Source organism: Engraulis encrasicolus, unplaced genomic scaffold (genome assembly GCF_034702125.1).
Source record: "Engraulis encrasicolus isolate BLACKSEA-1 unplaced genomic scaffold, IST_EnEncr_1.0 scaffold_99_np1212, whole genome shotgun sequence".
In the NCBI taxonomy this organism is placed as follows: Eukaryota; Metazoa; Chordata; class Actinopteri; order Clupeiformes; family Engraulidae; genus Engraulis; species Engraulis encrasicolus.
This window is the reverse complement of record NW_026946357.1, coordinates 89276-102335: the sequence shown is the minus strand read 5'-3', so window position 1 is coordinate 102335 and position 13060 is coordinate 89276. Positions and strand designations below refer to the sequence as shown.

The 13060-nt window shown below is 40.2% G+C and overlaps 1 protein-coding gene across 1 annotated transcript; it reads right to left on the bottom strand.

Moving 5' to 3' along the window:
- Positions 1–276: 276 nt before the first annotated feature.
- Positions 277–12282, bottom strand: LOC134445107 (uncharacterized). The gene is made up of 5 exons (XM_063194194.1): positions 11799–12282; positions 11551–11622; positions 11257–11325; positions 11024–11170; positions 277–419 (listed from the first exon to the last, which is right to left on the bottom strand). The coding sequence occupies exons 1-5, from the start codon at positions 12103–12105 to the stop codon at positions 277–279; spliced, it is 738 nt and encodes a 245-aa protein (XP_063050264.1). The 5' UTR covers positions 12106–12282.
- Between the last annotated feature and the right edge of the window lie 778 nt (positions 12283–13060).

The following is a 13060-nucleotide window of genomic DNA, read 5'->3' as shown; positions in this document are numbered from 1 at the left end:
GCCAGTCGAGCAGCCACAGAGAGCAGCCAGTCAAGCGCCAGCACCAGCGCCAGCAGCAGCAGCGGCAGCTTCCACAGCACGGATCTCCCACCTTCCCACGACAGTGTGTGAGCTTTCAGAAGTGTCCTATCTGAAAGCCACAAAGGGACGTAGAAGGTGTCGTCTGTGTGAGAGGCAGACGATCTACAAGTGCGAGACGTGCGGGGTGCCTCTCTGCATTGTTGCAGACCGCATTTGCTACACGCAGTGGCACAAGGAGGACCGGCAGAAGGACGGCTAAACTTTTGTACATAATGTAAATAGTTTTTGTTCTTGTTCCAGTTCCGGTTCCTGTTCCTGTTCCTGCCTCTTAAAATCCAACCCCACGTCCACGCCGTAGGAGGTGGTAACAGAACCTTTGTGTTCTGGCCAACGGGGCTCTGGTGACAACACAATATAGCAGACAAATTGAGAAGCGAAAACTGCATCGTTACAGGTAGTATGGACGTGCCCAGTCTAACTACGCAGTGTCACAGGAAGTATTATGTGCCCGGGCTACTGGTGTGGACATTTTTGTAACAATAATAATAATACTAATGACTGTGTTTGTATAGTAGTGTTCATTCAGTCATGCAGAGCTATCTATTTTAGAAGTCTGACAAAAGCACACAGACATTTTGAGGTGTGCCAAGTCATACATCCTTGGGAAGCAACGTTTTTAGGAAAGGCTCCTTGAGGGAAAAACTCCCTCGGAAAGTCTTTTTCAGAAGACTGATCATATCTGAAAAATAATACACAGTATGCATACATTCATATCCACTGCAACTATCAAAACCACAATGTTCAGTGCTTCAGTATAACAGTATATACGTCTGGATAGGTTTTGGGCACGTCTATGTCATGTAATGGATATTCTTTTGCAGCTCTTACAAACCTTTGTCTATTGCCTTCAAAATTTTTCCACATGTTGTCAACATATAGGTGTATCATGTCATGTAATTTTTTTGGACCTATGCCACTCCTAAAGAATGGTGCACTGTAGAATCCAAATAAATCATAGGCGTTCTTTTTTATTTTTTTTACACTTTTACTGCTGTGCCAACTGTAATATTGAATTCATAATGTTCTCATTAAAACACTTTAACTCTTTGAACATGATGTCCCAAATATATTCTGTTATGTGGTTCATAAATTGTGTAAATAGCTGATATGTTTTAGTCATTCTCAAGCGTAATTTCAGTTATCACTTCAAGCAACATTTACTGCCCACTCTGAGTAGCCGTGACTTGAAAGTGTGGCGTTGCCTTTGAGCGTGAGAATGACTTCGGGGGGTGTGCAGAGTGAATGTTTAGTACCTCAACTCCCGGGGCTTGCAGTCTGGATGACACCCAGCTGAAGAGGACACAGTCAGTGATGATGATGATGATGATGATCTTTTTTTGCCCTTTAGCGTCAGCTGTGTGAGAAGTGAGGAATGTGATATCAGGGCGGAAGCCAGATAGGAACAGCTCTTCACTGACAGGGTACACTGCTCAAGCCTGGGAGAGACATCAGAATACAATAAAACAACAAAAACATTAGTTTTATGTTTCTTACCGAAGCATGGCATAAAGATGACGGGGCGATGACTTTTATTGAGGCTTGCGTGTGTGTGTATAACAACAACCTAATTACGATTGCACCTGAACACATTAACAATAGCTCTACTACTTTGAATATTAATGCTGAATTACTTAACGTGCAGTCCTTGACCAACAAAAGCTTCGTAATAAACCAGCTGGTCTCGGACAAAAACATTAGTTTTATGTTTCTTACCGAAACATGGCTTAAAGACGACGGGCGACGACCTTTATTGAGGCTTCTGATTACAAATTTCTTCACGCCCCGAGACCAAATAAACGAGGCGGAGGCGTAGCAACACTTTTCTCCAACAAATTGAATTGTACTAAGACTAATTTGGGCTCTTTCTCTTCATTTGGATATATGGCAATGAGGGTCCAAGCAAACTACAAACTGATTATTATTGTACTGTACCGCCCACTGACATTCTCTCAGATGTTCCTGTCTGATTTTTCCACCTTCATGTCTGAAGTACTTACTAACAATGATAAAGCGATAGTTGCTGGTGACTTTAATGTTCACGTACATAAACCAGATGACGCAATAGCCAAGTCTTTTTTAGATATATTAAATGGATTCGGTCTCGTCCAAAAGGTTACAGAATAGCCTGCCCATCGGAAAAGGCAAAACACTTGACCTTGTTATATAACATGCGCTTGATATCAACAATATATGGGTCAAGGATATCGGCCTCTCCAACCACCACTCTGTTTTTCGATTTTGACATTTCAACAAAAAATAATACACCAAACAATGTCACTCACAGACGTCGCATTAATACCTCTGCTGAGCTTAAGATTTCAGACCTCATCAAATCAGGTGACCTACTAAATGGTCACCGCACAACTGATGAAATGGTTGATAGCTTCAACAACAACTTAAGAGAAATTCTAAATAACATACACGTAGCTCCAATTATAACAATGACAAGAACCAGAGCTAGGTATTCACCTTGGATGAATGACTCGCTTAGAGCCTTAAAAAGAAAGTGCAGAGCTACCGAGCGTCTTTGGAGGAAAACAAAATTGGGTCATTTCACTTGAAATCAGACACTTTGGGACCCGACTGACACGGATTTCAATCATAGTTGCTGTGCCTGTTTAGTAGCAAGGTAGCACCCCGGAACTTCCTTTGATAGTCCTGCACTGGTTGCCTGTCTCATAAAAAATTGACTTTAAGAGTCAATTAACAGTATTTAACCCTTGTAAGGTGTTTGGGTCATTTTACCTTGCTTTCAGTTTTTAGCTTGAGAAAAAATATATAATTTATTAATCTTTCATACTTAGATTCACTGGCTTTGGTTCATTTTCAGTGAGGAATATGAATCTGAAATGAAAATAAAAAATACCCCCCCCCTTGCTAACCCCCCCAGCGCATTTCTATTACAGAGGAGGTGTTCCCGGGTCATATTGACCCGTAATACTTTGGGGGGCTTATACATCAATATTTTGTAAACCCTCTGTTATAACAGTGATCACATGTTGGTTAGACAAGGCAGAGGGTGAAGCATGTGGAAAAGGGAGTGCAGATATTGTTCGGTCCTTCAGTTGTGCATTAATGTTTCAACCTTGCGCGATTAGGGCATTATAGTGGTTCAATCCCAGATCTTAGATTGAGTTTGCTCAGTTTCTTGACCTTCTCCTTATATTTCTCTCTCTGTATCTCCCACTCTCAAAAACATAAATAAACTGAAATTCACAGGCAGGGTGAGGGGAACATGAGTGTGAATATGAGCTAAGATTTTTTTCATGTTTCATTATTTTCCCTATATGAACGAGTCACATTCACCCGAACACCTTCTATGTAACCAAAACATTAAAACCTTACAGGGGTTAACCCTAAAGCGACCGACTGGGGTCATTTATGTCCTTCTAGGAGTTTGTCAATACATATGTTGTGCATGTTGTGAATGATTTTTGTGAGATTTGGACAATCTATATAGGATTTATATCCAAAACACCTCTGGGGTCATTTATGACCCTGAGAAGATCCATGAGATACTCAACATTATAATGGCCATTGTTGTTGTAATTTTCAAACTCTGATTTTTGTATTTTGTTTCTTTGGGCAAGCCATGGTCAGCAGACTTAAAATATTCATAATATAAACATTTATAGTATTAAAATATAATATATTATATAAATAAATAGGGCACCCCTGCGATAGCCAACGAAGCATATTGTGAGGGCACCCAGGTAGCATTTCCTATATTATTGCTCCATATGTGTTGATATAATGGCACAGTGGTCCTAGACACATGATGAGAATATGAAATGGAAGTCATCCTGATGAACAAAGAGGGAGGAAACAAGTCATCAGTGTAGAAATCAATGGCGTTTTTAGAATTGTCCTTATTATATGGCTATACAAAGGCTGAAGAATCAGCTGAATCATTTCTTTGCTCTAATATATATGGAAGATACCTTTTTACAGCTGCAATGTCCAGAAAAAGTTTCAGAAAAAATTTAACCCTTGTGTTGTGTTCGTAAGCTGCATACACCTGTGGTGTTTGGGTCATTTTTGACCCGTGATAACAAAACTCAGCCATAAAATACCCAAAAACACTAGTTATCATCAAATATTGTTTTTCATCTCATGGCTAACTTGGTATGTATTCATATCCATGGAAATATTACTTTATTTATTCATCTTTTTGACTTAACTGGTCTTTTATCTTACATTATGCAAATCGTTTTTGATGACCAAAACTATCAAACTCTATTCACTATTAATACCTCCTAAAGTGATTCAATTAGTGATTATGTTGTCCATGTATTACAGCTGACATGAGAGTACAACAACCCCCAAATTTATTTTATTGTTTTTTCTCTAATATTGAAAAATATCATCAATAGTGGCATTTGTGGTGTTGAGGTCCAAACCAACCCAAAGAGATTTATAGCAGGATAAAGGCCAAATGTCAACTAAATTAGTTTTTCAGTGCATAAAATCAATGTTTAAATATGTTGACTTGGTGTTTTTCAATATTTATATGATTTTAGTGTGGTAAATATACAAAATAACAATCCTGTCCGAGTTACAGCTATTCCACCAATCTAATGCAAAGATATTGGAAATGAACACATCAATTAACATGAAAAAAGTCACACTATTCATCTGAATCCCCTATGCCATGAACATGGACCATTATGACATTGCCACATCAACTTTATGGAAAGTATAAGACCAGTTCTACATGTTTGGGTGCCATTATGAATTTTTGATACGTTTTTTGGAAAAAATAATGTGCAAAAATGTATTTTGCAAACAAATGTGCAAAACATCTCATTATATAATGCAGAAATGGATTCCCTGACCATGAAAACATATGAGTAGACACCAGAAATACATCTGTACTCCTTTCACAACAGGAGATATGACATATTGTAGTTTATGGGACTGTCTGGCGGCCATATTGGATTTGGAATATGAAAAAGCTGGCAAAAAAAATTCAGGCAAGAAATATATTTTCCTCACCATAAATCACCAAACTAAAGACAAGGGGCAACCAACAGCTTTTCAGAAATGCATACAACAGCCAAAAATCTATGCCGGGTCAATTTTGACCCTGAACACCACAGATGTAACTTTTTTTTTTTTGGACCTTTAAAATTTACTAAAATGATAAAACATATTTTTTTTTGTGTTGCAATGATTGTGACTGAGGATTAGATGAAGCCTTTTTCCAAGAAAATAAAGGAAAGTGTGTTTTTTTCACACTAAAACTTGAAAACGGGTCAAAAATGACCCGAACACAACATAAGGGTTAAGTGCATATGGTTATATGTTTGAGACATAGTTTTGTCTACGTAAATTACCATATTCTCTGATCTTGTGATTTCATGAACCCAGAAATGTTGAGAAGCCTAAAGTTTTATTGCAGAAATTTCATCTATGGGCCATATGAATAGAATTTAGCTTGGTTTCCCAAAGTTTCACTTTGAGCAATTTCCATAATTAGCATAAATATACTGTATTATTATGGTAAGATTACTACGCAGTGAATTACTACTAAGTGAATAGGCTAAAAAATGTAAATTATAGATATCACCATGAAACTTTCTCAGTTGATTACTGATGATGAGAGAAGAAAGAAATTTATTATTTTTGTGAGGGCATACATTCAAATGAGGGCATACATCATATTTAGCATATACGTATGTAAGTTTGACTAATTTTTAGCAAAACAATAAAATGTTTAAATTCACTTTTTTTGCTTTAGATGAGGCACAAGTATGTGCAAGATGTAAATAAATTTGAATGAACCCCAAAAAACAATGTATATAATGGTATTTCTATATAAACTCCTTGGGGTCATAAATGACCCCGCTCGGTCAGATTAGTCGCAAAAACAGGTCAGTCGTTTGAGGGTTAAAGCATGAATTGACTTTTCCCCCAGTTACATCTCTGACATGCTTTCTTTTTACGCCCCTGCTCCACTGATGCCAAGCTGCTAAGGACTTCCCACCCCCCCGCCAAAAGAAGATTGGTGACGCTGCGTTCGTGTGTTATGCTCCCAAGAGATGGAATGCCCTCCCCATCGAGATCCGATCAGCCACCTCCGTCAACTCCTTCAAGAAGCAGCTGAGGTATGACTCAAGTGAAAAGGGAGTTTTTCCTCACCCCTTATGCTACCAGGGGCCACATCTGAGCGCCCAAATTCAGTGTGACTATCTATGACTTATGTGTGACCCAGCCACTATGGACCTTATGCCTCTAACAATCCTGGTCTCAACCTAAGTGGACCTTATGACACTACAATCACTATCTATCTCTTCTTCCTCTGCCTTATTGCTGTTTCTGCCTCTCCTGTCTACCTCTCCTTTTAAGGCGAGACACGGCAGGTGAAATCATCGTTTTTTCATGCCTTGGTCAAATCTGAGATTTTGGGCTAGTTTGCATCCTTAACTTGTTGTCTTTCACACTGGTGTGAAGAAAACGTCTAAAAAACAGTATTAGATAGTTATTTTATTACATTTGGTAGACTTGCGCTTGTGATTTTTAGCTTGATTTGTCATGTTTTTCCTCTTGTTACGCACAGTGTTTATTTTCAACCGTTGGGTTTTATATGCCTTCCGAGGTCTCGTTGGAAAGCTTGAGTCTTCCCGCATACAGTCATGTATTCCAAATAAGGATATTTCCGCTGTGTCAACCACCAATCATTGATTTAGACAAGGCGAAAAAAGCAGGAAGAGAAGGTTGAAACGAAATCCGATTGGCCGGAATGGGAGATTCGGCACTGTGATTGGTTCTAATCAGTCACGTGTCACTCTCGGCTGCAGTGGATTATTTTGGAGTGAGGAGTATCCAACGGAGCACTTCGTGTCTCTCCACTTTTTCGAGACGAATTGAAATGACAAGAGCCCGTGCTTACATGTAGCAGAAAGCACGGGTAAACAATAAAGCAAACAATATAGCAGACAATATATGTTTCAAAGTGAATTATTCGGTACGCTGTCGGCATTTGTTGGGCACGCGTTTGCAATGCGTTGCCTACAGTGAGGTTACCCTCTCTCCTTGCACCACAACGAAATTTCTGTCAGTGCGCGTTTGAATTGAATAATCAACGAATTGGTACTCATTGTACTGTTTATTTAACGTGTTGTGCGATGTAGCTCACAATTGACTCACATAGCCTAATAACCACTCTTGTAGCTTGTTTTCGAGTGAAGTGCACAGGTAAACATGCCGAGGTCGTTCCGAGGTGAAACCAGCCTGGCGACTCTAACTCTGTGATATTTTTCTTCCAATAGACCAGTATTTTCTTAGGTTGTTGGATATTGATTATTAGTCTATAATTGACTCCATTGGCACAGAAAACATTACTTCCTTCAACATTATGGAAAGGGACTTGTGTAAACAGACTTGGATGAGGTAGTTGACCACCACACATTGCAAAGCAGGTAGGCTGCTTGTCATCCTGCAACATGCTCACTTTCCCCAGTCAGTGGCCTACAGTGGATATATGAAAACAATTAAGCATGGGCAATAAAATACACCCTGCTATATATTTTAAGTGAAGTAAAAACAAAGAAACAAACAAAAGTAGAGCTTTATTCATTGGCCCAGTGGTGTGCACAGGCAGAGGAGGCCCTTTCATGAACAAACAGAGAAGTGTCCCAATTTAGTTGTAGCCTATCATGTGGGCTGTTGCCAATCACTGGCATCTAGCAAATAGAGACCATTACACCATTACAAGTATAGTAAAATAATCCTATCTTTAAGGGTAGCCTAGCAGGAAACATTCTGTTTGTCCATAGGCCGAAGTCCATAAGCCAACCTTAACATAACCAAAAACTAAATAATAATTAGGCCTAGGGCCTATAGGCCTACTAAAACCATAGGCCTAATCATGATTAAAAATAAACATGGTTTATAACTACTTGCTGTCACAAATAAGTAGGCCTATACCAGACTGTGCGGCTATTGTAGCGATAGGCCTATAGCTGTTCTGTCAAGTAGATGAGCTATATTCAATTTCAGCCTATTCATTCTCAATATTAAGGACCCTTTTGTGTGATCTTTTGGAAATATTATGGCCAAAATGAAAGGTCAAAATGAACCTCTGATGCTATAACATCCATGGACCTACTCCACAGTTTGTGATTTTTAACCTGGCAGTTTCTGAGGCCTGTTAGGGCCTATTCTAACATATTGGTAGGCTATATGCAAATTGGAGGACCAGCCATTCACTTCACCAGTTGGTAAGTGAAATAGTATGCTTCAAGTGCACAAATATGGCCTAGAAATAGGTGATTTCACTCCAAAATTGGTGTAGTGAATGGTTGGAAGAAATAGGGGGTACAGGATTGCAACCTCGACAGCCAGATCACTGATGATGGCACTGCACATGCCATGTTGATACCATTAATGATAAAATAAAAATATTCACCTGTTTTAAATGTAATAGAGTTATCAGTTTTAGTGTAATACATGCATATATTCATCCTACATTCATCCTAATGCCATTTTTTTATGTACGTTGTGGCTTTTACCAGAAATCTATGGATTTTTGCCATACAAATCTTTAACGGCCATTTTCTCAAAATGAGGTTTTCCTCACACTCAAAGGCCTAAAACTCCACTTCTGTATGACTGACATACACCAAACTTTCCAGTCCTATTCCTGACTATATTTGGAAGATTCTGTCACAGGATTTTGTTATTATATTATTTTAATCCTGAGTTATAGGACTTTTCCTCTTAACACATTGACTCCCAGCGCTTTTTTCAGAATACTGACGTAGACTCCCAGACATTTCGGCCATTTTTGATGTTTTTTGTAAGGCCACCGTATATTATCTGATCGGGCCACTGACTCATGCTATGGCTCGTTTGAAAGGTGAGCCTTTACTCTTTAAGTCAGCGAAAACCGTATGTCTCTAGCTTTCTCCATTACCTCGCAATCCTTCGTTAAACCAGGGCAGGTGTCCACAAAAATCGCGCAGTTTCACTTTCAAGAGGAGATATCGAGGCTTTTCTGAAACCTGCGCCTTTTAGCCTGTCGCGCTTTTGAGCGCTTGTATATCCGGGTCAAGTGGTATATCGTTGTGTTTTTATGTCAAATGAGTTTGAATGTTCATAAAACCACCAAGAATATGTTGGTATTCTAACAAAACAACCACGTTTCTTACTGTTTTTCATAAAATGACGACAGGTGAAATTCAATGAAAATTTATTACAAGTGCTTCATCCGCAAATCAGACAATCATAGCCAACAAACCAGGCTGTTACATGTTTGCATGCTTCTTAGTATTTCTAGAATATTTACAAATTCATACATTAAAAAAAAAAAAAAAAGACAATCACATGGGCCCAAGCGTATAAATTATTTACAGAAAGAATAATAGCCTACAGATTGAGTGCTTGCATACTTCTTAGTATGTGGTCTACAAATTCATACTTTCATTCATCTATCCATCCATTCAAGAAATGTTTTGATCTGTGTGGTAAACTTTGAAACATTTTCTGAGGTGCAAGGGCACCTGACATGACGCACAGTAAAAGGAAGTTTCACGTCTGTACCCACGTGCCTTGCATACCCTGCATACTCGACCTGGGTTTTTATTCTTTGGAGTTGGCCTGTATTTCATCATTACATGGCGTGCAATGCCACCAGTCAACCTAGCTGGAGGATCTCCTCTTGGAGCCCTCGGGTCTCGACCTTGCAACAGCCAACCAAAATCATCATCACCACCAGCCGCATCTTCGTTTCCTGCCTCCTCCTCAACTCGTCCACCAGTGAAAGACCTCGCCACACTCATTGTAAATGACAGCAGCTTCCTGTGCTTCCCCAGGGGGTTCATGGCTTTGTACAGAATGAATGCATTGAATAGGCATATCTGAAACAAGTACAGGACAAATTTCTTTGTCCATTTTGCAGACTTTCTCACACATGGGTAGTACGCAATATTCTGGTCCAGCTTGTCGACACCATTCATTGAATTGTTGTAGTCTACAACACATGCTGGCTTCTGAACTGAGACCCTCTCATTGTTGCCCCTCTGCCAAACCATTGATGTCTGCATTTCATCTTGGTGGAGACTGGTAATCATTTTTACAATTTTTTTGTCCCTCCATGCCAAGACCATAACAACGTTGTTGTGCAGTGCAATAGTGTCGCCTGGCCCCAGATCGGAATTTGAGATGTGTGTAATTGTGTCTGGTTCCCCCCTGTTTTTTCTCAATGTGCCACAAATGTGTGTGTTCATCTGTAGCAACCTGTCTGCAAGTGCTACAGAGTTATAGTAATTATCCATATAGAGCCTGTAGCCTTGTCCTGCCAACCTGTCCAGAAGGGTAACGACAATGTCCCCCAAGTTCCCAGCTTCTCCACAATAGGGCTTCATACCAAAACAGTAACCCGTTTCTGAATCACAAATGATGTATGACTTCACCCCATATTTTATGGGCTTCTGTGGGTTGTACACCCGGAAAGCAAGGCGCCCACGCCAAGCCATCATGCCTTCGTCAATAGATATGTTAGAGTTGGGCTGGTACAGCTCACCAAACTTGGCCAACACATGATTTAAGACAGGCCGTATTTTGTACAGCCTGTCACCCCCATGGTCTGTCTGGTTGTCACTAAAATGGAGGTATCTCCAAATTTGTTGAAATCGATTCCGTGGCATTGTTTTGTTGAAATAGGGAGTGCAAACCAATTCGTCAGTAGACCAGTAACTAGCCAGTGTAGGCTTTTTGACAATGCCTGTAATAAAGAAAAGACCAAAAAAACGTCTAAGCTCCTGTACAGTCACCTTTTTCCAAGGTTGCACTCTTTTCCCTGTCGCATTACCCCTATTATCCACTGACATGGTTTGCTCAGCATGGAGATTGGTTTGCTCAGCTATTGTCTGCAACAAATCATCATTTATTATCAAGTCAACAAAATCGACAGGTTGGTCAGACACCAGTTTGGCTGCGCCTCGTGGTCCAGGGGTTGCACTGAAGGGTATGTCTCTAGGCCTCCAGTCCTCTCTCTGCCATTCCTCCAGGGTGGTACTGCTCACCGACCGGCTTGGTGCACGCCCTCGCTTGGCCCCAGCTGTTCTGCCCCTTGTCATTTGTCGACCTGTAAATGATAAACATAATATATAAAAACAGTTATTACCATGACCATGACAGACAGACAGACAGACAGACAGACAGAGAACGCACCCCTCTTTGAAGGCACCTGTGGTTCTGTCCTTCGTTCTGTCTCTTCCAATTCCTCCATGCCATCCGGATCTGGAATTACACAATAGACTACATCACATGCAATGAATACACGCAATGAGCATACATTTGTAATGCAGGACAACTCTATCACCCGAACGTATCATATTCATGTCCATTTTTACACACCGGGTTCACCCCGACACACACCCATGCGCGCACCCGCGAGCACACACCCAGCTGAGCCAACGTTATTGAATGATATTGGTGACATGGCAAATGCACCAGTTGTTGTACCCAAATTAGAAGGAGTGATGGGTCTAATTTCTCCTGCCTCGTCCGAAAAGCAGTCAGACTCGCTGTCTGAAACTTGATAGAAGACAAAAAAAAGTATGCTACAAGTTACAACACAATCACGGTTCAGGCGAGGGCATGCATGCTTATGTTTACGCAATGTAGCTAGTTTGGTAAATTACTGAGGTAACTTGTTTGCTAATTCATGCTAGCGAATGAGTTAATTCTTCTTGGAAAATGTGTGATCTTACCGGGTCCTGGTGCTGTCCGAGTTGGGCTCCAAAGGTCTTGATTGTCCCACTGATCGTCAGTGTCGCTGTCATCACTGCTACTAAGATCCACCTGACAAACTTTTTTGCATGCCCGACTTGGCTGCGCACGGCATTCGCCACTAGGTCCAGCTTCAGATGAACTGGGAATTGCTTCCACCGACTCCACACCACAGTGCTGGTCGTCGTGAGTCTGCTTCTCGTGGCGAAATAGGAATACAGACTCCTCCAGAGTTGTCTGGCGAAAACGAACCTGTTGCACCTTTCTTCTCTTACTACGCCTTTTCATTTCGTCGTCCCTATCTCTCCGAGATCGATCGCACGGCTTTGGGTTAACTTTTCATAGGACAGCCTTCCTTCCTCTGACCTATCGCGGGCTTTCCTCTCCTCCTTGATGTGTAATCGTGGTTAGATCTAAGGAGCACTACTGCCACCCTGTGGAAAACTGACGCGCGATTGAACACAATGCGGAAATTATTAGAATTCTATCCACAATCAAATGTAGCGCTATCAAAAATGATTTGGGGTTGTTAACACAAAGCCATGATTAATGATTAAAATATTCAGATGATGACACAAGTTTTGACTGCCATCTATGTCTGTTCTACTTATCACAGAGCTCCCAAAATCGCACAGAATAAGCATTGAAGTGTCTAGTTATGAAAAATATAATAAAATATTAATAACGGGTTTCCCAGTTTTGGGAGCCAACGCATGGGAAGTAAAAACGGGTTTTCCAGTGGTTTGGTAGTCAATGTGTTAAAATGAGGCGAAAAATCACATTTTCAGGTCTAATAGCAGCATTGTCAGATTTTCTGCAAAACAAAAGGAGATATCCATAAACCCCTGTGACAAAATCTTTTAAATTGCTGTAATAACACAATGAAAAAATAATTTTGAGTCTGGCTCTTCCACATGTCAAGTTTTACACTTTTGAATATATATGCAAATTAGCGCATAATTAATTAGACATAGCCTAATTACCATATTTAAATATAAGATTTCAGAAAACTTCCAATACATTTTTTTCTCCTATATGTATGAGTAATCCACTGGAAAAGTTTCATGGTGATATCTGCAAGTTAATTTTTTTAGCCTATTCACCTTTAGTGTCTCGCCTTAAACCATCTCTAACAATGTTTTTTGCCATTTGTTAACCTTCAGGGCGCCACAGGCGACTTTCGTTGACGAGATGCCCTTTTTTTCAAATAGGGTTACAAATGTAGTTTAACGTCCACCCCATT

What these genes read in the sequence shown, in the direction of transcription:
- LOC134445107 (XM_063194194.1), bottom strand. Translation starts at nt 12,105, where the DNA reads ATGAAAAGGCGTAGTAAGAGAAGAAAGGTGCAACAGGTTCGTTTTCGC. An exon ending in CATCACTCCTTCTAATTTGG is followed by an intron (nt 11,326 to 11,550) that starts GTACAACAACTG and finishes GTGTAATTCCAG; the next exon opens with ATCCGGATGGCATGGAGGAA. An exon ending in TGCAACCCCTGGACCACGAG is followed by an intron (nt 420 to 11,023) that starts GCGCAGCCAAAC and finishes TGTTGTCACCAG; the next exon opens with AGCCCCGTTGGCCAGAACAC.